This window comes from Sinohyriopsis cumingii, chromosome 14 (genome assembly GCF_028554795.1).
Source record: "Sinohyriopsis cumingii isolate HCF-2022 chromosome 14, ASM2855479v2, whole genome shotgun sequence".
NCBI classification, from domain to species: Eukaryota; Metazoa; Mollusca; class Bivalvia; order Unionida; family Unionidae; genus Sinohyriopsis; species Sinohyriopsis cumingii.
In genome coordinates, this window is record NC_142974.1 from 47036436 (window position 1) to 47059811 (window position 23376).

The 23376-nt window shown below is 34.3% G+C and overlaps 2 protein-coding genes across 3 annotated transcripts in view; one reads left to right on the forward strand and one right to left on the reverse strand.

Moving 5' to 3' along the window:
* Positions 1–9939, forward strand: part of LOC149783707 (DNA mismatch repair protein Msh6-like) — a 73072-nt gene extending 63133 nt beyond the window's left edge. For both annotated transcript variants that reach the window (XM_089931947.1, XM_089931948.1), the window contains exons 32-34: positions 1772–1903; positions 5014–5081; positions 6855–9939. In XM_089931947.1, the coding sequence (XP_089788073.1) occupies positions 1772–1903; positions 5014–5081; positions 6855–6921 (267 nt within the window). In that variant the 3' untranslated portion in view covers positions 6922–9939. The remainder of the gene's footprint in view (positions 1–1771; positions 1904–5013; positions 5082–6854) is intronic.
* A 4262-nt stretch (positions 9940–14201) lies between these two features.
* LOC149783708 (uncharacterized) lies at positions 14202–21234 on the reverse strand. Its single transcript, XM_089931949.1, has 2 exons — positions 20922–21234; positions 14202–18199 (listed from the first exon to the last, which is right to left on the reverse strand). Exons 1-2 carry the CDS (start codon positions 21054–21056, stop codon positions 17165–17167), a joined length of 1170 nt encoding a protein of 389 aa, XP_089788075.1. The 5' UTR covers positions 21057–21234; the 3' UTR covers positions 14202–17164.
* Positions 21235–23376: the final 2142 nt, after the last annotated feature.

The window sequence follows — 23376 nt, forward strand, 5'->3', positions numbered from 1 at the left end:
TTCATTGTACTTCGTCCTAGAACATATTTATCCAAATATCAAGGAGGATAATGATTCATCTTCTTTCTAATAAGTTATACTTGAACTTTAAGATCTATCTTTTATTGCAGCAAAGTTAAAAACCAACAAAATCTGCAATGACCTGCTGACTTTGTAATCCAAATAACGCATTTGTCAATGGAAGTTTACTGATTTCTTTGTTGTGAAAGAATGTCTTGGGTTATAATGTGTTCTCCAGATATCTTGTGGTGAACGAGGGCAGATTTTTTAAAATTCTAAAACCCTGTTACGAAAGGATTATTCACTTTTGCAGTCTTCGCAATCACGCGATCATAAGTCACACTAGTAATTCTAATGTATGAATACCATATTCCAGTCAAGGCTATTATTTTCTCCATTTTTCATTAAAGTCAGATCCACAGTTACTCTTCTGCGTTCTGCTTCTTTCACTTTCTTCGCTAATGGATTTTAGTGCATGTCGTTTTAATCTGGAGATCACTTTCTTGTGCAACAAGCATTGAGATTAAACATCTAGATGACAGCTTGCTGAGCTCGATGGAAATCGCGTGAGAGCTCGCGAGATTAGTGGAAGCTACTCGTCATAATATTGCCTATGCTAGTCTGGTTCATTGTTTCGAATGTTCCCTGCGTTGCACTCTGCTATACGAAATAGAGGAGCGCAAGGCAAGGAACAAATAAAGCGGGGAACCAGTCAATGCCTATGCTTGAAATATATACGATGCCATCCCTCGTCCAATGCATTGGGTATAAAAAAAATCCTGATTACATTATGAAAATCCTTTGCGTAAAAAAACGCACAGAAACAAAATGTGTGCGTCAATTTTCTCCAGCGTGCATCCCTGATGCACAAATGTGCATAAAGGGAAACACTGTAATCTTGCTTCAGACATCCTGACAGCATCTCCAGTTCACAATGGGTATTTTCGACTTCTCAAAAACTGCTGAAGAAAATTTAGCAAAACCTTCCTATTAAAAAATAATCTTGCATAAAGCTGTATCAGATTTGTTCAAAATAATTCCATTGTGCCATCAGCTGTGGTTGCCATTGCTAATAAGAAATGAATACAAGTTGGTATTGCACGAAAATAGTGAACTTATATATTGTTTGAAGGAAAAGTTCTATATTAATTTCAAGAGTTGTATTTTTTCATTGGAAAATTTGATAACTTTTTTTAAGTGACTAACCTTACCTGGTCTGGAGATTTAAAACAGAGTTTTGAGTTTCTCACCCATCCAGTTAAAAATGTTACAAGAGGAAAGTTGTAATATTTGATCAAGCAAAAGAGTTTGCATGCAAACACTATCTCAGATTTTTAACAACCGCTCTGGTGGCCTAGTAGTTAGAGCGTCCACCTCGGATGCGGGAGGTCGTGGGTTCGATCCCCGGCTGAGTCATACCAGAGACTTAAAATATGGTACTAACAGCTGCCATGCTTGGCATTCAGCATTAAGAGGTTAGTGTTAGGACTGGTCGGCCTGGTGTCAGGATAATGTGACTGGGTGGGACATCATGCTACATGTCTGCGGCATGATGGCCCAGTGCTAGACATCACTATAAACTGCCACATTGCAGATATCGTAGCGATATGACTGAAAAATTGTTAAAGCTACGTTAAAAATAAAAATCACATCACATCAGATTTTTAACAATGATCTTATTTCTCTTTTGAAGAAAAAAGAAAGAATATGTATAAAGCATTAGATTTTATTTTAATCCTTTCCAACCTTTTTTGTCACATGCTAATTGCAGGCTTGCATGGTTGAGAATGAGGAAGAGGATCCAAGCCAGGAAACAATCACATTCCTGTACAAATTTTCCAAGGGAGCATGCCCTAAAAGTTATGGCTTCAATGCTGCAAAGTTGGCCAATATTCCTGACAGTGTAAGTAGCTCAGTCTAGCTCAAGTATTTTTGATTGATTTTTTAAGTATAAACCCAACAATTGTGTCCAAGTCAGTTGTATAAGTTTTACTGAGCATTTTAATTGTATTTTTTTGTTTTGTTCATTAATTGGTTCTGTGATGGCTTGTTAGTGTTGCCTGCATTTTGCATTGCAGTCCAGTCTCATCTTCGTTTATTTGTCACTTAGCTCTGTATTTATCAGTCTTTTTGTGCAGCATGGTTAAATGGTGGTATTTGGTGGTAACATAGCTGCCAAGTGTTCTGTTTCTCCCATATTTGTCCCATATTTTGGACCTGAATGCAGATATAAGGTTTCTTGCTAAAAATACTTTTTTTAATATATAAAAAAATAATTTCAAATTTCCTTGCAATTTTCTGTTTCCATTTTCTGTTAGAAAATGTATCACATGTATATAGGAATAGAGTTAAAAAATATGATTAGTTCTTTCGAAATTGAGGCTACCATGCCTGTCCTTCTCCACCATAATGGATTTCTCAAACAGTTGCCGCTATCGCTGTCTCATCTTCATAATATTCAACTTCTAATCAAGTCGAAAAGGAAAGCAGCTTATTCAGAATTTTCTCCACAAAAAATGAGAAAACAGAACTGGAAGTACAATTGTGCCACCTGTTTAGATTTGTAAAACCATTAGTAAAGTAAATAACTTTACATTTTGCAAATTGTGTTATGTGATTTCGCTGTTTGGCATGGAGGTGCCCTTGACATATAAGATCACAAAAAAGCTAATAAACATCAGGTGGCTGCATCATCATCAACAACTCGGCCTGAACTTGCGCCATATGTAAATACCAGAGAGAGCCTTGATGTAATTTGATCGAAATTCAGTTTAATAAATTTCTTTTAGAAATGAACCTTTCTCTTTCATTTTATAGCAAAGGTTTATGCGTGCTACAACGAAAACAGTCGAGTAAGAAAATCATACAGAATTCAGATCATCAATGAAAGATGGTACATTGGAATCAGTAATGAAAAACAAAACAAGGCGTAGAAAAGGCTCATATAAACAGCCTGTCTGTGTGTGTTTTGTACTAAATGGTCACCCGAATAGAAGAGGGTGCCCATTCAAAAGGTGCAAGAGTGCAACATGTGCATTTTAGACATTAAATTAAGTAAGGTACTGTTCTACTTTACTGATGGTTGTAGATGTTGTAAATAGTTACATATGCATCAAAAATTTTATATTCAGTATTTGTTCCTGAAAATCAGTATTTTTGTCGTAAGCAGTCAGTAGTTTTGTTCTCAGGGGTTGGCAGCTATGTGTTAAGCTTTATTGTCTATTTTAATGGTAGGATTTGAATGGTAGTAGTTGATGCTATCTTTGTATCACTTTTTTAATGCTATTGTTTGTATGGGAGTGGTTGCTGGTAACTTTCACATCTCAGTGTCTATGTTATTGCTGGGATTTGAATTACTATTAGGTGGTGATAATATTCACATCAGTGTCTCTTAATCCTAGGGTTTTTAAAAGGTGGTAGATAGTAGTAATCTTCACATCACAGTGTCTATCTTCAGTACTTGGATTTTGAATGGTGGTAATTTTCATATCACATTATCTATTGAAATGCCTTTCAATCGAGGCATTTCATACTATCTTTCTTAGACAAACATCATGTGGCATTATTTTTGGAATTAACTGGAGTTGATATTCCAAACCTGGGTTAGATAAATAGTTTTTCAAACCCTAACAGTTTATATATATATATATATATATATATATATATATATATATATATATATTCACAATATACAAGCAATAAGAACATTTAAACTGATTTTTATGACTGCTTCGCTAAAATGAATGTGTTTTCTCATTTACAGTCTTGCATACAAGTCTTCTCATTGCATATTGATTTAGAACATTATGCTTTCAAGCTGTGGGATAAACTCTGCTATCATGTTTACAATGGATTAAACACATCTCTGTAAGTGTTTATATTTGGTTTTGCGATAGTGTCCTTGATAGCCAAGATGATTGCCTTAAAATTGTGGATGCTGGTCTTGTTCAACAGATGGCCACTTAGGCCAGTGTTTGCATGTAGTAACTTTTACAGTTGATGATGATTTTGTACACAAATGATAGGTGGTTACTCGTAGCAGAGATTTTGCAGTGTATCTCATGACTACAGTGTATTGTGCTTCATAGCCACAGCCCCTGCCTCATGGTGAAGATCATGACATGAGAATGTAATTGCAATTTGTCCTGAAGAAATTTTACTGAAATTTTAACCATTTATGTGTTACGTCAAATAATATAGCTAACCCGCTGAAGGTCATAGCAAGGAATACAAAATACACTCTGAAGGTCATAGCAAGAAATACAAAATACACCCCGAAGGTCATAGCAAGGAATACAAAATACACACCGAAGGTCATAGCAAGGAATACAAAATATGCCCTGAAGGTCATAGCAAGGAATACAAAATACACCCTGAAGGTCATAGCAAGGGAAAACGTGATTCATAACTTGTATCCATGTCCAAACTGTAACTTCAGCTTTTGCTGTCATTTGTATCCTTGTCTGGCCTATAACTGTAATTTTGACTTGTTTCCTTGTCTGGCCTATAACTGTAATTTTGACTTGTTTCCTTTTCTGGACTGTAGCTGTAACTCTGCCTTGTATCTTTTTCTGGACTGTAACTCTGTCTTATATCTTTTTGTGGACCATATCTGTGACTCAAACATGTATCCTTGTCAGGATTCTTAACTGTAACTTTGCCTTGTATCCTTGTTTGGACAGTAAAAGTTTAAAACCACTGAAAATCTTCATACATCATTTCTGAAGAGTTTGGTGGTAGCCACGCTGCCTACTGCAAGGCCAGATTCAGATCATGAGAAAAAATATGAGTTTGTCACTTTTTAACCCCTTCAAATATTTTGATGAAACTATATGCAATGTCCACACTTTATACAGTTGTCAAGTCCCTAGTTCAGAGGTCAAGGTCATTGTAGGTAAAAGTCACAAGACTTGTGTATCATTTGACATTTTTAGTATTTTTATTGTGAATTTTATGTTTTAGAGCCTATATGCTTTACCAGGCCATATCTAGTTGCTTCTCATTCTCTTGCAGGTAATTAAGGTAGCAGTAGAGAAAGCTAAGGATTTTGAAGAATCTCTTGACAGGCTTCGGATTTTGAGGTAAGTTTCATTTGCATGCCTTATTGTTCTTAATAGATTTTATTTTGCTTGCAGGCAGTTGTTGCTGAAGTATTCATTGTTAACAGATTTGTTTATTTATAACATGTACTCCAGTGAATCTCAAAGAAATTAAATGAAAAGACATAACACATGACTTGTTGGAGCTTGAGATGATGACAATGATAAGAATGAAGATGATTGTGGTGGTGGTGGGGTTGAATGTGTTAATGATGTGGTGGTAGTGGTTGTGATGATCCTAATGATGAAGATGCTACAGTGCAACTAATATATAAAGATAATCAGGTGACCAATTAAAGTTTGGCTTTATGCAAAAGCTAAATATGTATTGAAGGCAGGAAAGGGTTTTTAAATGTCCAATTTGAGCATGTATTCTTTATTCCTGGTACTTATTATTGTCAATTGTACAACAAAATCTATCACCCTCGGTGGGGATATGGTGGGAAATGAAGTGGGAAATAAACTCAACCACCTTAGATAAGTAGATCTAATGAACTCGGCTTTTTGATGACATTCGTTACTCTGGGTTCATATTCAAATATAAAATGCCCAAATAATAAATCATGAATTAAACTGTTTGTATTTTGATTGTGTCTGATATAAACTGCTTAGAAATTCTAATCTCCCATCTTCATGTTGGCACCGTAATGATACTAAATCAGCGATTTGTCCATTGATGCTTGATCTGTCAGTCATACATGGTCAGATAATACCAAATTTTTTTTTTGTTTGGAGGCAACCACATTTGATTATCTAGATTTTGAAATGAATGCAGAGTTGGCTATGAAAGATCGGATTAGTTAATTGAATTTTGTTGTCATCTTAATGAGTCATTTGTGGTGAATGTACTGAGAGAACAAGATTATTTTGGTCAAAATTGAAAGTAACCTTATTCTAAAATACTTTTTTTAACCAATATGTGCAGAGAAAAAAAGTATTTTTATTTTATAAATTTAAATGAGTTGTAGAATTTATGTGAATTTCAGTGTTACATTCTACAGATTCGTACATGGTCTGGGTGTCTAATTCAGATGTTTTGGAAGTCTCCACGCAAACAACTTTTGATTTTTAAAATTGGCATTTTTTAAAGACATTTTGTTATTGCTTCTGTGCAGTAAGGGGTATGTGTAAAAACTTGAAAATAATAATTAATTTCATCCAGGAGCAAGGGGCCCTGCTGAGTCGCCAAGTGGTCTAAAAGCATTCTCCGTTACGGATCACTACCATCTCACCTCTGTCTGCGCTGGTTCGAGTCTCAGATTTAGCCATTGTGGGTATGTGAGAAAGCATGCCAGTAGCTTCTTGTGGGTTGGTGGTTCTTTCCCGGGTTTTCCCGGGTTCTTCCTCCACCATTAATACTGGCCGCCATGCATAGCCTGTCGTGTGCTAAAAAATGGCGTTAAACCCCACAACAACAACAACATCCAGGAGCAAATGTGGAAAAAAAATAGAAAATTTGTTGTAAAAAGTGTGGAAACCCTGTATGGATGACCTGCATTTCTCATGCAGTTATAAAACAAATTGACATTTCTCTACAATTTTTAGGCAGAATATTTTGGTCTGCATTTGTGTCATGCATGTTTTACAAACATAGATCTATATAAAATATTTGAAAACTTAGATTTAGAGTCTTATGCCTACAGTGATGGAATGTATGTTTTACAAACAATAATCAGTATTTAATAAATTAGGCTACATGCAGGATGAACTATAAGCATATTTGAAAAGTAAAACCCATTTTGTCTATTTTTCCAGGAGTTTGCTGAAGGACAGTGCTTCAAAGAACCTGGAAAAAATACAGTATGAGATCAGAGTGCCATGAAAAAACAATGACTTGGAAGGAAAGTGTTCAAGGATGAAGATCGCTTGCTTTTTTGCTTCATTTTCAACAGTAGACTGTACCACATAAGCATTTACTGCTTTAAGTGAGTGCTGATTAATTTCTTGAATAGCCTTTGTACAGTTTTTAAATCTGATGTTGAAGTTTCATGAACAAATCCCAAATCATGATGTTGTGAATTATTTTTTAAAGTGGTCAGAATTCAAACTGGGTGACAGAATTATAGAAATGAATTCAAACCAACAATTCTTTACTTGAATTGTTATCAACTCTACTTTGTTCAACACTGAAGCAACAGAAAAAAGTTATTCTCTGTAGTGTTGGAATATCATCTGGAAGATCATGTATTGTTATTCAAATTTAGGTTTGCAAGATGGAACTTGAGATGGAAGCCTTTAAAAGTTTAATATTTCCAGCATATCTTTTTTCTATATTTTTTTTGTCACCTGTCTGAGGATGTATATCACATGTACAATGGTTGCTATGTCAGTAATTATGATTTGTGTTAAAGTGCTTGCATGTTAGATGTGGGGGTCGATATCAGAGTACAAATGCAAGTGAGACACTGGAAGTTGCTTGTGTTTTTAAAAAAAGTCTTTTCACTTGTAAATCTAATTAGTATAGTTTAGATGTAATTGTAATAAACTTTGGACAGTAGTGTTTTTTTATATACATGCCATAGATGGAACATATTATTTTATGATATTTGTGCATATAATAACTCAAGTTCTCCACATCTACTGTTACCAAACTTTCTGGATAGTTGGCACTTTGGGAAAAGAATTGATTCGGTGGTCAAAAGATTAAAGATAAGATCACTGACTGAAAAAAGACCAAATGATTTCTGAATATTAACATAGTTCTACATCAGAGACTTGGACCAAACTTTATGGATGGCTTTTACTTGAGGAGAACAAAATAATTTTAGGATCAAAAGGTCAAGGTCACTTTAAACAAGTGAATGTTTTCTGCACAAAAAAAATGTAATAGTTGAATCATGTACCTGCACAAAAATGTGGATGAGTCACACTTTGGTTAAGAACCATTGATTTCAAGGTTAGAAGGTAAAAGAATAAGATCATTGGGTATGGAAAAGAAGAAAATGGTTTCTTTTCAAATTTATCCATTCCAGACCATGTACATTGACTAGACTTTGAGGAGGGCTTGGTCATTGTAACCCAAAATTAGGTTTTGCTCAATAGCACTTAATGTTTGGAAGAGGCCTATTGATTTTAAGGTTAATAGGTCATCGGTCATTGACAAAAACACTGCCTACATAGAGGACTGTTAAACACAGGGCCAGTGTATAATATGCTGTTCTTTATATTTTTGTATTATTTTGCACACATATCAGATCATCTGTAAATTTACAAAAAGTTTTTGCAGATTTGGTAGTATCATAGAAATAGAATTTAATATGTTAGATAATGCTATGCAAAACCTGCTGAATAAGGAGGCATTTTGTAAGTATACATTTATTCTGCTGTACAAGAAAATATATTTTACTTTTCAAAAACATTTTTAAAAAATCTGGTTGACACTTGCAAAAGCAAATGTTAACATAAATTTCCAAGTTTTGCAATAGATTCGCATATGGAATAGTATATCCTGGCATAATATGTTGTTTATTACTATTGTTTAAAAAAAAATTGATAGATTGACAGGTCTTAGGCCTTATGTTAACGGACATGAGTAAAGTTTGATTTTCATTAATTTCCATCATAACGTAACACCAAGTCCTTGTAAGTTTTAAAAGTCTTTTTTTATCATGAATTACTTTGAATGGATTGCACGGGTGAAGCCAAATTTAATATTGGTTATATTGTTCATTTTGACTCAGTTTATGTTGAAATTTGGCAATTTACAGTCCTTATTTGGCTTTATAATTTGCCCTTGTGTTCTGAAATCTTTCTAGTGATTTTATGTATTGAAATTAATAAAATTGAGTGAAAGGGATTTTGGTTGATAACACCTAGGTTTCATTTATATTAAAAACACCTGTGTCATGTTGATATTGAAAACGCATGTGTCAGGTTGATAACACCTAGGTTTTATTTATGTTAAAAACACTTGTGTCTGGTTGAAATTGAAGACACATGCGTCAGGTTGATATTGACAATACCTACGTCGGTCTTATGTTGATTATATCTATGTCAGGTTTACAATGACAACACCTGGGACAGATTTAAACACAAGTTTTTATTGACATTATATTTGACAGCACCAATGTCTTGTTTGATTTTCCCATACTTGCATCACAATTTAATTGGGTTACAGCCCATATTTGACAAAGAACTGCAGTCTTTTAGTGGATCAAAAGACTCAAAATCCAAGGGACTTGGGTTCGATATCTACCCTGGCCTGTATAGATCAACTGCCCCAGTCTGTCCTTGGAAAAGGTACTTAACGGCAATTTCTTGGGATGATATAACCAATTAATATGTTGAAAGTACCATAAGAACCAACAACAGAAATATTTAACCTCATATTTTGTACTGCCACCCAGAATTTAATTTGTTTACAGTATCATAAAAGTCGATTTACAGATAGATACCAATTTAGGTGTGGACCTTTTCATTGACAAGACACGAGATAAATTTGTTTTTTGCAATAAATTTCAAATAACAGGGTTTTAGCATTGCATTACTTTTTCACACGTTACATTTGCACTTTCAAAAGTCCAATTCAGCCTAAGTGTAATTGGTGATTAGATGTAAATACATTTAGATAGTATTAATTGGAGGTGAAGAAAGATCAAAAGCTGTTACCATGCAAAGAGGTACACTGTGATACCCAACATTTGTCAGAATGCATATATTTTCCCACACAAATTTTTTTAAATCACTTTAGATTTTTACAGGTTATTGAAAGTTTCTATTTTTGAAGACCTTTATTAAATTTTGTTTTGGGTTTTGTGATGGATGAATGAAATTAAAAATGAGTTGGACAGAGTTTTTGATGTTATTAATGTGCTAACTAAATAAACATTAGTCAAAAGTTGATTTGTATCCAGTTTTGTTTTAATGCTGCAGACTACAGTTTGCATGAACATGAGCAATATACAAATGCTTGGCCATGTCCAGGAATTTTAATCCGAGTAGCTGTACCAAATCTTGTCAAGCGTGTCAAAGGAAGTCGGCTTTATGGTTGCTTTTTGCATTGGCATCATCAGACATGGTCCATATTTTGCAGTCATGTTCCAAGCTTCAAAAGACTAGACATTTGGCTTGTGAACCTTGTGTCAGGTATTAAATTTCTGTCCAATCAGACAGCTTGATTCCAGGTTTAGACTTTGGTTCTGTTAGTAAAATTGCACTCATATGAAATTGATGTCCAAATTTTGTCTTGTCTTGCCCTAATACTTGCACTAACTGTCAAGATAATTTGTAGCATTTTGCACAAGTTCATCTTGCTTGCATCAACATAGTAAGTATATAGGCATATTTGTTAATGGCACAGACATGATTTTTCTCTGTTTTAAAGCGCAATTCCACTTTTTTCCTGACTTGAATCTGATTTTTCTTGATATGGTCTTCTTTTTTAATCATCACTGATCTGGATTTCTAAAAACGGTCTGTTTGGTCCCATTCTGCAATGACCCTTGTAACGTATTTGTTCCATATATTAGTTAGCCCTCAACTCTCATAAAGAGTATTCTGATTGGTCAAAAGTTTAAATCATCTAATTAATCTTCGTGTAATGGAAACTAATGGCAATAGAAAGAAGAAGCATGCTTGCAGCAACAACAAAAAATGGCATCCAGAGTTATTTAAAGAGACCATAACACAAGAAGTTTAGATAAAGGTTATTAAAAAAATGTATGGGAATGGCTAGAGTGAAAAGTCGACAGAAATTATGTTGGTCAGTTTATAAGAAAACTGAACATTAGAGGACTGGCATTTGTGACCTCTGCTCTACATTAGCCACAGTTGGAAAATTTTGGAATGACACCTAGAAAAGAAGCTGCATACGGAAAATTGAAGCTCAGAAGGCATCTGGAAAAGTGCAGTTAAGATTTCTTGCACGAGAGAACAGATGTAGCTCGCTGTTCGAATATGCACACTGTCTGTCACCAATGCAAGCACCAGCCTGAAAGGAAAAAAAGGCTCTCATTGAGAAGGAAAAGAAAAGTTGCATATTGAACCAAAAAAGTCAGTTAAAAAGAAAGGCTAAACAAATCTTTGCCAAAGCTGCAAAAATAGCTCAACTGGAATATCAACAGGTTGTGTCCATTGGAGAAAAAGACAAGTGACTGTATGGGATTATTTGTATATAGTTGATGTACTTGGGTGTTTATTTTACAGATTTGTTATGAAAAGAGAGAAGTATAATATATTTGCTGCAAAAATTGAGAAATTATATTGAGTTAATTACAATGTGAACACTGACATGCACATGAAATAGCTTAAGCACCAATAGTATTGTGGAACAAATTCATGTGACAATAAATATTGTGAAATTATTCAAGTTGAATTTTTTTTTTTTTAAGTTGGTTAGTTTTTCAAATGATTATTTTGTTATATATTATGATCATAAGTTGCACCAAGAGCAGTTTGTTATGATTGTAAAATGAGCTGCCCCTCGAGACCCTATTGGGGGAGGACCACCAAACCCCCCTTTCAAATTTTCAGCTTTTTTTGTGGGATACCTAAATCATGTCTGATGGCAGCTCCGCACAATTCTCATGATAAAGGTCAAATGTTAACCTCTAAAAATGAAAATGTCAAAATACCTGAAAAGTAGGATATGCCCTTAATAACCATAAACTTGTACTCCAACAAATACAATTAAAAGCTATAAATGTTAAAATCCTGTAAAAAAGTTTGTAAATAAAAAAGAAAAATCTTTAAAAATGTAAAATCCTCTAAATATAGCGTGTAGAGATAAAGAGTAAATATGTTAAAAGATGATGGTAAAATCATTTAAATACAGGGTCTTTATTGAGATATGTAAATATTTTCTAGTGAAAACCGCAATGTTTGAGTGAACAACAGAGGCCCATAAGTGGGGGCTAGGGCACTGAGAGCCAGTTTTTTTCCTCAACTACCCACCATACCACAGCTGGCCAGTTTGTAAAATGTTGATGTGAGAAAATTGCTACTTACCCCTTTCTTTACTCAGGCTTCCCACCCTAGTTGCTATAGAACAGCGTGGGCAATAATTTTCATGAGGGGGGGGATACTCCAAAAAAATTTGTAAGTCTGCATTGGTTTCATGTTTCTACTTTATTAATGAAATTACCTCACAATCAGTTGTTTCCTCAACTGCTAGCAGTCCTGGTGGGCTAGATTGAAATTTTATACTTGCTGTATGTTGACCACCACTGCTCTAGAGAAAGAAGTTGATTGATTTTCTTTAGATCAAAGGGCCAGAATTAATGTCTCAAAAAAGATAATGGTTTCAGCACAGTAATATTAGTTTTACATCTTAGAGATGAATGAATCCTTGTTGATAACTTGAAGAAAGAAAGAAGCAAAATAATCATGGGGTCAAGGCCAACGATACCTATTGCAAGAGAAAAATGATTTCCACAAAATAACTCTAGTTATGCCACACATCACAGACCTCAACCAAATGAATGGCTTACACTTGGGAGTCGGGAAGATTGATTGTGGGGTCACAAGGTCAAAGAACAATTTCACTGTGGTAAAGAATAAAAACTTACTGCACCATAACTTTATTCATACATGTCTGATGTTGACTAAACTTTGTAGAGGTTAGCACATGGAACAGGTTAGAAATCGATTCAGTGCAATGTAGTGGGTGGTGTTCTTCAGATTTGATCACTTCAAACTTTGTTCAGGCAGTTGAAGATTTCTGTTCTTCAAGACTAGAATTAAATTTTGAAACCTGATAGATCAATGGTCATGATCACTGGCTGCAAAAATGGTTTCTGCAGAAAATTTCAGTTCTTAAACATGCATCTTTAGCAAAGTTTGTAGATGGCTTACACCTGTTACTCTTAGGGTCAAAGGTCAGGGTGACTGATACAAGAAAAATGGTTTCTGCAGAAAATTTCAGTTCTCAAACATGCATCTTTAGCAAAGTTTGTGGATGGCTTACACCTATTGCTCTTAGGGTCAAAGGTCAGGGTGACTGATACAAGAAAAATGGTTTCTGCATGTGTGTGTGTGAATTGGATTTGTAATGTGGCTTAAAAAGGTTTCAGTCTTCTTGCCATGATATTTGCAGAGTGGCAGTTTATAGTGATGTCTAGCACTGTGGCATTGGCAGTTCATAGTGATGTCTAGCACTGGGGCATTGGCAGTTCATAGTGATGTCTAGCACTGGGGCATTGGCAGTTCATAGTGATGTCTAGCACTGGCATTGGCAGTTCATAGTGATGTCTAGCACTGGGGCATTGGCAGTTCGTAGTGATGTCTAGCACTGGGGCATTGTCAGTTTATAGTGATGTCTAGCACTGGGGCATTGGCAGTTCATTGTGATGTCCAGCACTGGGGCATTGGCAGTTCATAGTGATGTCTAGCATTGGGGCATTGGCAGTTCATAGTGATGTCTAGCACTGGGGCATTGGCAGTTTATAGTGGTCTAGCACTGGGGCATTGGCAGTTCATAGTGATGTCTAGCAATGGGGTATTGGCAGTTTATAGTGATGTCTAGCACTGGGTCATCATGATGCAGACATGTAGCATGATGGCTCACCCTGTCACATTATCCTGACACCAGGCCTTTAATCTGCTATGACTTATTTCAAGAGGGGTCTCACTGGGTTGGGGGCATTGCATTATCATCATCATTATTATAAACTTGGCCAGTTGTGCAGAGATCATGGAAAGAAAGATGCAAGCCCATGTGAATATTGTCTGACCAGCACAGTTGTATAGAAATTTAACTCTGTATGTGTGTTTGTTGGTGTAACAACATGAGACCTCTTGCCATGGAAAGCAAGAGTGTGTTTTAATCAGTGTAATTTTACTCGACTGCTCAGAGAAGCATCATCAGGGACAGATTACCAATAGACGTAAATCAAGGAGGTCACAGGTTATAATAAGAAGAGGCTATATCTTCTGTTCACACACGTGGATTGTTTTTAGATTTGGCACATATCAGTTTAACAAAAGTATGGGGCATTAGGGTTATAAAGTCATTTGATACATGGACAACATTTGCATAACAACTTTGTTCACTGTCTACCAAGTCAGGAAAAATATCACATCTGAAAAACAGTAGTAAATTTGTAGGAAACTGCATTTATTCATATGCATTATAGTGTTTCAACTTAAAAAAATACAACTCTAAGCTGTTTTCATAAAATTTTATTCGGTTTTGGATAATACAATATATCCAGCAAGAGTAAAGTTTTTACTAATGTGTTAACAATTTGGCACCAAGGAAGATTATAACCAATAAAACTGTTATCAGTCATCACTGAGAAATGACATGTCACAAAATTATAAATTAATATAAAATTTAATAATGAAAGTTTTCTGAAACATTTCACAATAATTTTACAGATGTATGTAAAATTGTAGTTGTGTAGAAACAAACAGAAAAATTTACAGCAGTGTGTTTATTTTGACTTTAAAACACGAAGATGCATTGAAAATATTGTAGAAGTTCTACAAGGAATGCAAATACAGTGCAGTTTGATTTCAGTGAACATGGCCTGTCAAGGACCATGGGCAGATATGAGTGTTTGTGGTTGTGTGTGTGTGTGAATATTTTTCTGAAGCAGATACTGTATAATTTTATTTCAGATTTCATTCTTTGGATAAACGAGTAAGAAATGTATCATCTAAAGAGGTGATAACCTTCATATTCATACATATGTAACTTCAATGATCCGTATATTGCTGAAACAGCATTGGTTTTTGTTTTTAAAAATTCATGCCATAAATTATGAAAACAATGTTCCTGAGATTAGAAATTTCAGTGAAGACTGAATAATTTGAGAACACTTATATTTGTGACTTTAATTATTTTCCAACAATTATGTTTCGAACCTCCTGTAACTGTTGTACAAATGAACATACAAGTGCCACACATGGGTGCTACATTTTCCAAACATCAATCACGCGTTGAATGAAATCTTCCTGGTAATTAATCATTTGAGATGAAGGCTTTTTATTTTCCAGCATACACCTCTCAATAAAGTCTCACGAGTTGTATTTTTAGTAATTAACACCTACTTGCCATAAAACCGGCAACATGTATCAAAACCTTCTATGAAAAGCTAATTGTTTGGAGTCAGTAAATATGACAGACTGTCTGAGGCTTCTTAGGAATGGAAAGTTGGCAAATCCCTGATAGGTACAAATATTAAGATTACAGTCTAACTGATTAGTTAAAACGAAAATATATATTCTTTATTTGTCAACTTGCTTTTATATAACAAATATTCATTTTGTCATATATACATGAGAAGATGTGAGTGTGACCTTGATATTGACTACAAGATGGAAATAATGCATACAATAGATGAAGGAAACTGTAGCCAGGTTTGCACAAGAAATAGAATGTGCTACATAGAAATGCAAAATAAAGATGCTAATACATGTTTTGGGGTGAAATTGCAGGGTATAAATCTTCCAAAACATAAAGCATTAGGAATTTAACATGACCCCCTGTTGGTAAATTAGCTCACATTGAGTTACTGTAGTTTACTATATGACTAATGATCAGACTCTGTTTTATTGGTTAGTGTCATGCAAATCTGGGCTTGTCTGAACAGAATTTGAGTTTGTCCGTGGAGTTGTGCAAGTGGAGTTGTAAATCCCCACGTTTAGCTCATGTAAATAAGTTACCTCTTTGAATAAGTGGTCATTAAAACTGGATATAAGCAGGAGGAGAATATTTTCATTACAGATAAAACCCCAGATGTCGGGATAATCCTCACCTAACACCTGCACTGCACTGCTGATCAACTTCCCCCCCCCCCCCCCCCCGAAAAAACTGCTTGGTTTTCTAAGAAATGAAACAGAATCTATTATTAAATTTCTGCACTGATGCAGATCTATGAAACAGAATCAATTAAGAATATAACAATTTAACACAACGAAAATAACACTAAACATTAAATTTTTATAACAATAACTGTTAATTATAAATAATTATAACATTAAATTGTAACAATAACTTAATTATAAATAACTATAACACTAAATGATTGTAACCATGACTATTTCATCATAAATAACATGACTTATGTTGTACTACGGTGTTTTTGAGTCTTCACAGCTGCTGCCTGATGAATGGAGACTCTTACTACCATATCCAACCATGGTTGTATAAGTACACTGTATGTGACATTTTACTGGTTAAGCCGTAGGTAATTCTGTTTACCTTAAATGTCTTGGATATATTCCCGTTTTAAGATCCATATGTTAACAGTGCTGATGGAGACCTTTCATAAGGAGATTAATGGAAATTTCTCGTTTATGGAATGAATGCTTACGAAGTTTACCAGGATATGCAAAGCGATTCTTCCGTATGGGCAGGTGGTAATATTGCTTGATATGTCATTGATGCCAGTGGATTTTGACCTTTATAGTTAAAAACATTTTTGTGTACATGAAAAGGGCAGCATATGTTTCATGGTCTAAAAGTGAAGAACTGAACCCAGTGAAAAATTCAGTTTGTGTCACATGCTTTGAAAGACCATGTAATGATCATAATATTTGTCAAAAATATTATGATCTTGAACTCGTGTGCTTTTGGGAAATGGGAATTATTCATATCTTGGCTATGGTACTAGAATCCATAAGATTCAGTCTCTGTATGATAATGAAGTATTTTTGCATATTTTTTTCAAAGTATCCACTAAACAACCTAATTCAAATTATTCTAGTTTCTCAAGTTTTAATTGGTTCCAATTTCCATATAAATCAAGTTTAGTTTTTCCATTTTTCTGTTAAATTTATATTTTATTTCTCCAGAATGTTCCTTTTCCATTATATTCCATCAGTTGATATGTTTTTACATCATAATTTTTCTTTGTATGCTCTTTATTTCTATTTCTTTAGTCAGATCCCAGTAAATTGTACAGGACCTTTAAATACTTAATGTAACGATTTGTATACAATTATTTTTCTCAGGTTTTCACAGTATTGTTTGATAAAATACACTTGTGTACAATTTCGATGTAATAATTTTCTTGTGACAGTTTTTGATGTAACTATGGCAATGGCCTGTCAAACATAACAGAGATTTAAAGCAGTTTATAAGATAATGCCTGAGAGTATCGTAATTCAGTTTTTCGTGCTAATCAATATTTCCACATTTTGTGGTGTGTACTTGATTGATTATGGACACCTATGCCATAAGGAAAACTTTTCCAGTCATGCTTGCCTCGCTTCGTTTGAGTATTTTTCTTGGGATGTATACTGGGCAATTTTGTCCTAATTTTCATGACTTCAGATCTTGTGCTAGTGTTAGGGGCTTCCTCATTCAGTAAGTCAGATCTTGAGCTAGTGTTCTGGTCTTCCTCATGCGCTAAGTCAATTTTTTGTAGTGACAGCCTTTGGAAATCATTCGATTTGGAAAATGTGCTTTGTTGATGATGGGAATTTATTTGCTTAAGCTGTTTACACGTCTTGTTCAGATCTTCGATTTGAGAATTCAGTTGTTGTATTATTTTGCTATGTTCTTGGATAGTTCTATTTTTTTGTTGTAGCTCTCTTTCAAGGTGAGCTATTTCCTCTTGGGTGGCTTTTAGTATAAACTCATTTTGAGTGGCTAGATCCTTCGCAATTTCGTCTAAAGATCTTGTTTTGTCGCTGATGTCTAGAGTTTTGTAATAATCTAACTGCCTTTCCAAAGTTCTAAGCTGTTCGGACATGCGGGATATCTCGCTTGCTATCATATCTAGTGACACTTCCTCGGGTATTCTAAAGGGTTCTGTGCTGTCACCATTTGTTTTCTCATTAGTTAGCATGGAGAATACTTTCCTTAGGATCTCTTGCTCGTGATTTTCTGAATGACTGTCATCAGAAAACAGGCGTGGTTGCTGTCGAAGATGCAATAAGAGAAAGTTTGAGATTTCTTGTTTGACTTGTTTATTAAGTTTTTTGCTGTCTCCAAACTTGTTTTGCACGAACAGCTCTACCTTGCGCTTTAGAGCAAGGTCAGCAGATGATGGCGCTGTGTTGTTCACTTCCTGTTGATAGCTTATGCGAAGTTGGTCTGCTAGCCACGAATAATGGTCCTGAATGCAGATAAAAAATTTATCAAATGTTTTTAGCCCTCGATGTTGTAACGCCTTCAACATCCTCAGAATGCGTCGCTTATTTGTATTTTCCGCCTGCAATAGAATATTATGAACAAGATTGTAAAACTGATCAGCAAACATCGTGTTTATTTGTGACTTATGTCTATGTGTAATATTATTTCGTAGTGCTGCTTTGACGAATTTATATTTAAATGTAAAACGAGTCAGTGATTATCGAGAAGTTTATAATTTCTATTCTAATATTTTGTTTTCATTTTTAAAATTTGTTTCTATCAAAGCACAGATTTTGTGTCAGATTCCAAAAGCTTTGAAAATGCCTTTAATTCCATGATAAAAGAAAAAGAATGCTAACTGAAATGGAATCACCTTGTCAGATTTTATAGACGTTTTAATCAGTTTACACGAAACCTGTACATGCAATGCAAAAATGAGACGCTTTTATTGACCATAAAATTTTAAGTATATAGAATTTCCGATGGCCTTGAGATTCAGACACAATACATATGTGTATAAACACTTTCGTTGACATAGGATGGCACCTGGCAAATACACGTATTGCACAAATAAATGTATACGTAGTGAATTATATTTTTATAATTATTTTGTTAAAGAATAGTTTTTCAATATATTTTTATTACATAATGCCAAATTTATCTAAATTAGTGGAAGGAATATTGAAATACAAATTCATGAAAAATTACTAATATAGTACCAGACTTCAAATCAGTAGCAAGTAAATTATTGACATCACGTCAGAATTGGGTTCTGAACTAGGCTTGAAAAGGCTTAACCTCATTTCTCATGGGCAAATTGTCAAAGAAATTACAAATTGTGTTTTAAAAGAAAAATTGAGGTCAGTGGGACAAAAGGTCTTAGGTCAAGATAAAAACAAGGGATGATTGCATACATAACCTGTATTAATTACATTCTATTTGTATAATGACTATTAAGACTTGTACAAGATCAGAAACACCTGACATTGTTTACTAGTGTAAACTTAAAAAGTGCGTATAAATAATTTAGGGGCAAATAATTAATAAATATAAGAGAGGACAGTGCCACGATACAGCACATAACATCTGATCCCTTACACGTTTTCCTGGAAAGCTCGTCATTTTTTAAAAATGTAACTATGTCGCAAAGAATGTTTTGAATAAAAAAATATGAAAACAGGAAATTACATTGCTATTGCATAAAATGTGATTTTCGTTATATCTTTATTTTTTAAATTTGAAAAGGAAATATTTTGGAAAAACGTTTGCAAAATAGCTGGTACGTCATCTTATTGTTTTGCATACCTTGTTATAAAGTTTCTAGTTTCTAACGATAATCGTGTTTGTAGAACTTTGGTATTATTGTTGCCTTTTATGAATACAATTTACAAAAGTTGTTTTAGGAAATATTGCGAAGTAATGGCCTTACAGATTTCTTTGGTTTATGTTTATACTGCAGTATCTATTGTAAAATTCTTTGTTTCCTTTTTATGTCAATTTCTCGGCTGATGCTTTTAATTTTCTTGTAATTTCAATAAATAATATGTGACAATAAATATATATTTCTAGTGCGATAAATATAAAAAATGCATCTCCAGTCAGAGCAAGGGATCCCACCCCCAGACACAAATATGAGCGCGCAGCAGTTAGAACATTTCCTGCAGACATTTCGTTTTAGCTTGTGCAACATAAATTGTTCATAAGATAGCATTTGTTCGTCCTTCGAGTTCGAAGAAAGCATGGAAATTACTAGCTGGTTTAGTTTATTTGAGTAAAGATAATATTTATGAATCCCTTTCAAAATCGGCTACACTGTCCCTTCAAGCATGTTGACAATATCGGGTAGTCCAAAACTCAGCCATTCATCTAGAATCTTAAGATACATCAGCTCCCCCCCCCCCCGCTCCCATCAACACAAGGTTATGTATTTACGTAATCACCTCCACTTACACCATAAAACCAAATACGCGTAACGTGTTGGCATGGTAAGACGATATATGTTCACGTCTTACCCGGTTAGGATAGGATCAAAGGAAGTGACTACCAATAAGTGTAGGCCCTGCAAGTGCGCCTAGTCAAAATCAAATATGGTCAAGTTAATTGGAATCTTTATTAGCTCTAGAAGTAGTTCAAAATTATGTTGTAGCTCACCTATTTTGAGCAATATGTACAATTAAGAATTGGTGTAATTATGTAAACAGGACGAAATGTAGCGAATCTCCAGAACTACCACGCAACCCTTAGCTCCTTTCTCTGTAATGTTTGGCAGTTCTGTATTAATTTCATGAATGATACACCCTGATTCTTGTTCGATGCATTTCATATATAAACACACACACTTTATAATGCTTGTTTATCTTATATACACGTTTTAATAGTAGTAGCTTTCCTGTGCTTTTATGTTTATCGGGAAGAAGAAATAATGGAGGCAAACGTCCTCTCAGATCTTGGGAGGTGTAGTGAGTATGAATATAACCGTAAAATTTTACATACATTTCAAAGCCGATATTTTGAGAAGTTAATGTGACACAGAAAAAGAGTACTGTCATTAATTATTGCAGACATTAACTAAAATATATTTTACGCCTCACACTTTCAGTAAGAATGAAACGGAGACTTTTTTAAAACATTACTTAGAATCAAACAACCATTAAAAATTGTTTCAGGGTAATCAAAAATAGATGTTAACTGCGCTAAGAACATGATGAATGTTGGGATATAATTTTGTTTCGATAACAATAAAAACAAAAACAAAACAAAACAAACATGCTTATAGACGATCAAACTGTACAACTGTTTACCTTGATTTCCTCGAGCTTGGCCTCTGAGAAGAGTCCATACTGCACAAAATTGGCCTCTAGGTCTGCGTCTAATTCCAACTCATCACAGAGAACCGCATGCATCTTCTGTAAAGCCTTCTTGTGATGGGTTTCCATTGTTGGGTAACTTTTGAAAGGGTTTAGTGGTGGTGTGTCTGATGATTCAAAAGTTCCAGTGATGATGAGAGCAGACCTAGGACATGAACAACACTGACTTGCCTTTTTACTTGTTAGTTTTAAGTTTCTGATGTATGTTGTTGGCAGCACCACCACTGTCACACATTACCTGTGTATATGCTTTATTCTGCTTATTTGCCTTGTCAGATCTATTCCTGGTCTCTTATCATTAAATGCCGTTCGAGTCAGGATTTGAATGTCCCATTTAAACAGAATAAACATGTATTGAACTGGCATTGCGACAAGCTATTCAATTCCATTTTTAAAGTGACTTAATAATCTTACTCGACTTAAAACGTTTTGTCTGGCTTGCATGTATATATCACATTACAAAGTGTATTTTGTACAGGTAATGTATTATGATTCTGTATAGAATTGTATATCGTTTGTTCGATTCTTTATGTAAGATTATAGTGACTAAGCAGTTATTGGAGATAGTAAACTAACAACATATTATTTCAAGTAAAATTTGTAGGTATTCGTAATCAAGATTGAATTTCTTATTCACAAAATGTAATGAATAAATTTAAACTGAAAGTCAGGTTTGTAAAGAGCAATTTGTATGTTTTTTTTTTTCCATAAAGAAATAACGGTTTTCTACCTATGAATGCTTATAACATTGTCAGATTATGCAAATAATTCCTTTTAGGAAAACAAAATATATCTATAGTAAAAGTTAATCTCATAATCTTTAGGGAAAAAATATAAAAAAGTTTATCTCATAATCCTCATAACGTAAATGGTTTTTCCAGAAGAGATTTGTTTAAGATGATTATGAAAAGAAAGGGATTTGCGAATGCGAATGAAGAGCAAACCCACCATAATATATTACTTCCTTTATTTGTTCAACACATTGTTAACTAAATTGATTCGTCATGTTATATAACGTTAGAATTTATTATTGATTGATGACGTAGTTGAGGATAGCATTGTCTTGACCTCATAATTTAAGTTAAATTTTGCTGTTATTTTTTTTATTCCTATGGAAATTTTTGTACATAATTTTTTTTCAGACAGAATCCATATCGATCCACAGGCATGGGTCATTGGCCTGTATGTATTTTGTATATTGTGTGTTTCGACTTCTATTACAGACATACATATTGGTGAAAAGTGTCCAGAGAAATTGCATTGTAGTTGTATTTTTTGAAAATATTGCGCTCTGACCTACTTCCGGAGACACCTACGTCCACTGGCGTGGTGGGTGGATGGTGGGGGGCAATAGTACCTCCTATGCACATGATTACCGTGGTTACCATATGGTTAAAAGAAAGCACATATTACAGATAATTTTAAAACAGTGATTTAGAGAGCAATTTTAAAAAAATGATTTTAGAAGAGGTGGATTAATGGCAATTAGACTCAAGGAAATTCTACCCTCTCATGCGAGAAAGCTTTTACAGAGACTACTCTCAAACTTTTGATCAATTCATTGTCATCTTTGCCCTTGAACAATTTACACCACATTTTTGAGTGTGCAAAAATGGTATTACCCAAATTCTGCGACGACCCTCTTCCACCCAACATATTGGGACTTCCTTAAGGGGAAAAAGTACGAAAGGATGCACAACACAGGACGTCACAACATCCCCGGTGTTTAAAGGAAATAAAAGTGTACTCATCGTTTGTATTAGTACTTGAAAAGTACCCTACGCTGTCCTCGGTAATATTGGGAGAAAGCGTAAAATACAGTCATGTAGAACAGTGGAAAGTATTAGAATATACCAGTTACTTTAAAACTCGGAAATACAAAAGAGACGTTTGATTTATTACTTGTAATATTTATATTTTGCATTGATGTGCCAGGATTTATATCCTTTGCACAGAAAGTTTAGAAACGCCATATTGAATTAAGAAAACTTAATTAAATGTGATGTTGTTTAATGTTACACTTGTGAAGACAATTTAAGATTTCTGTCTGGCTTTTAACAGCTCTGCTGCATAAATTTTCTCCGAATATCCGCATATTTTACACAGAGAAGCAGTGAATTTTAAACCATATACAAATTATGCAATACGTTTATAATTCGCTCCAATCTTATCACATGCTTTGTACGTGGCTATTGTTTCCTCTAAGTGAAGATGGTGATACATGTACATCCATATTATTCGTGGAGCAACCATCATGAAAGAAAAAAGTTTCCTGCTAACTTGAGTGTAATATGTATACAATCATTAAAGCGCTTTAAGCCCCCAGATTTCTGTAGAAATTACTCCTTATGCAAATTTGTTTGAATGTTTGGATTTGTTTTCTGGAACA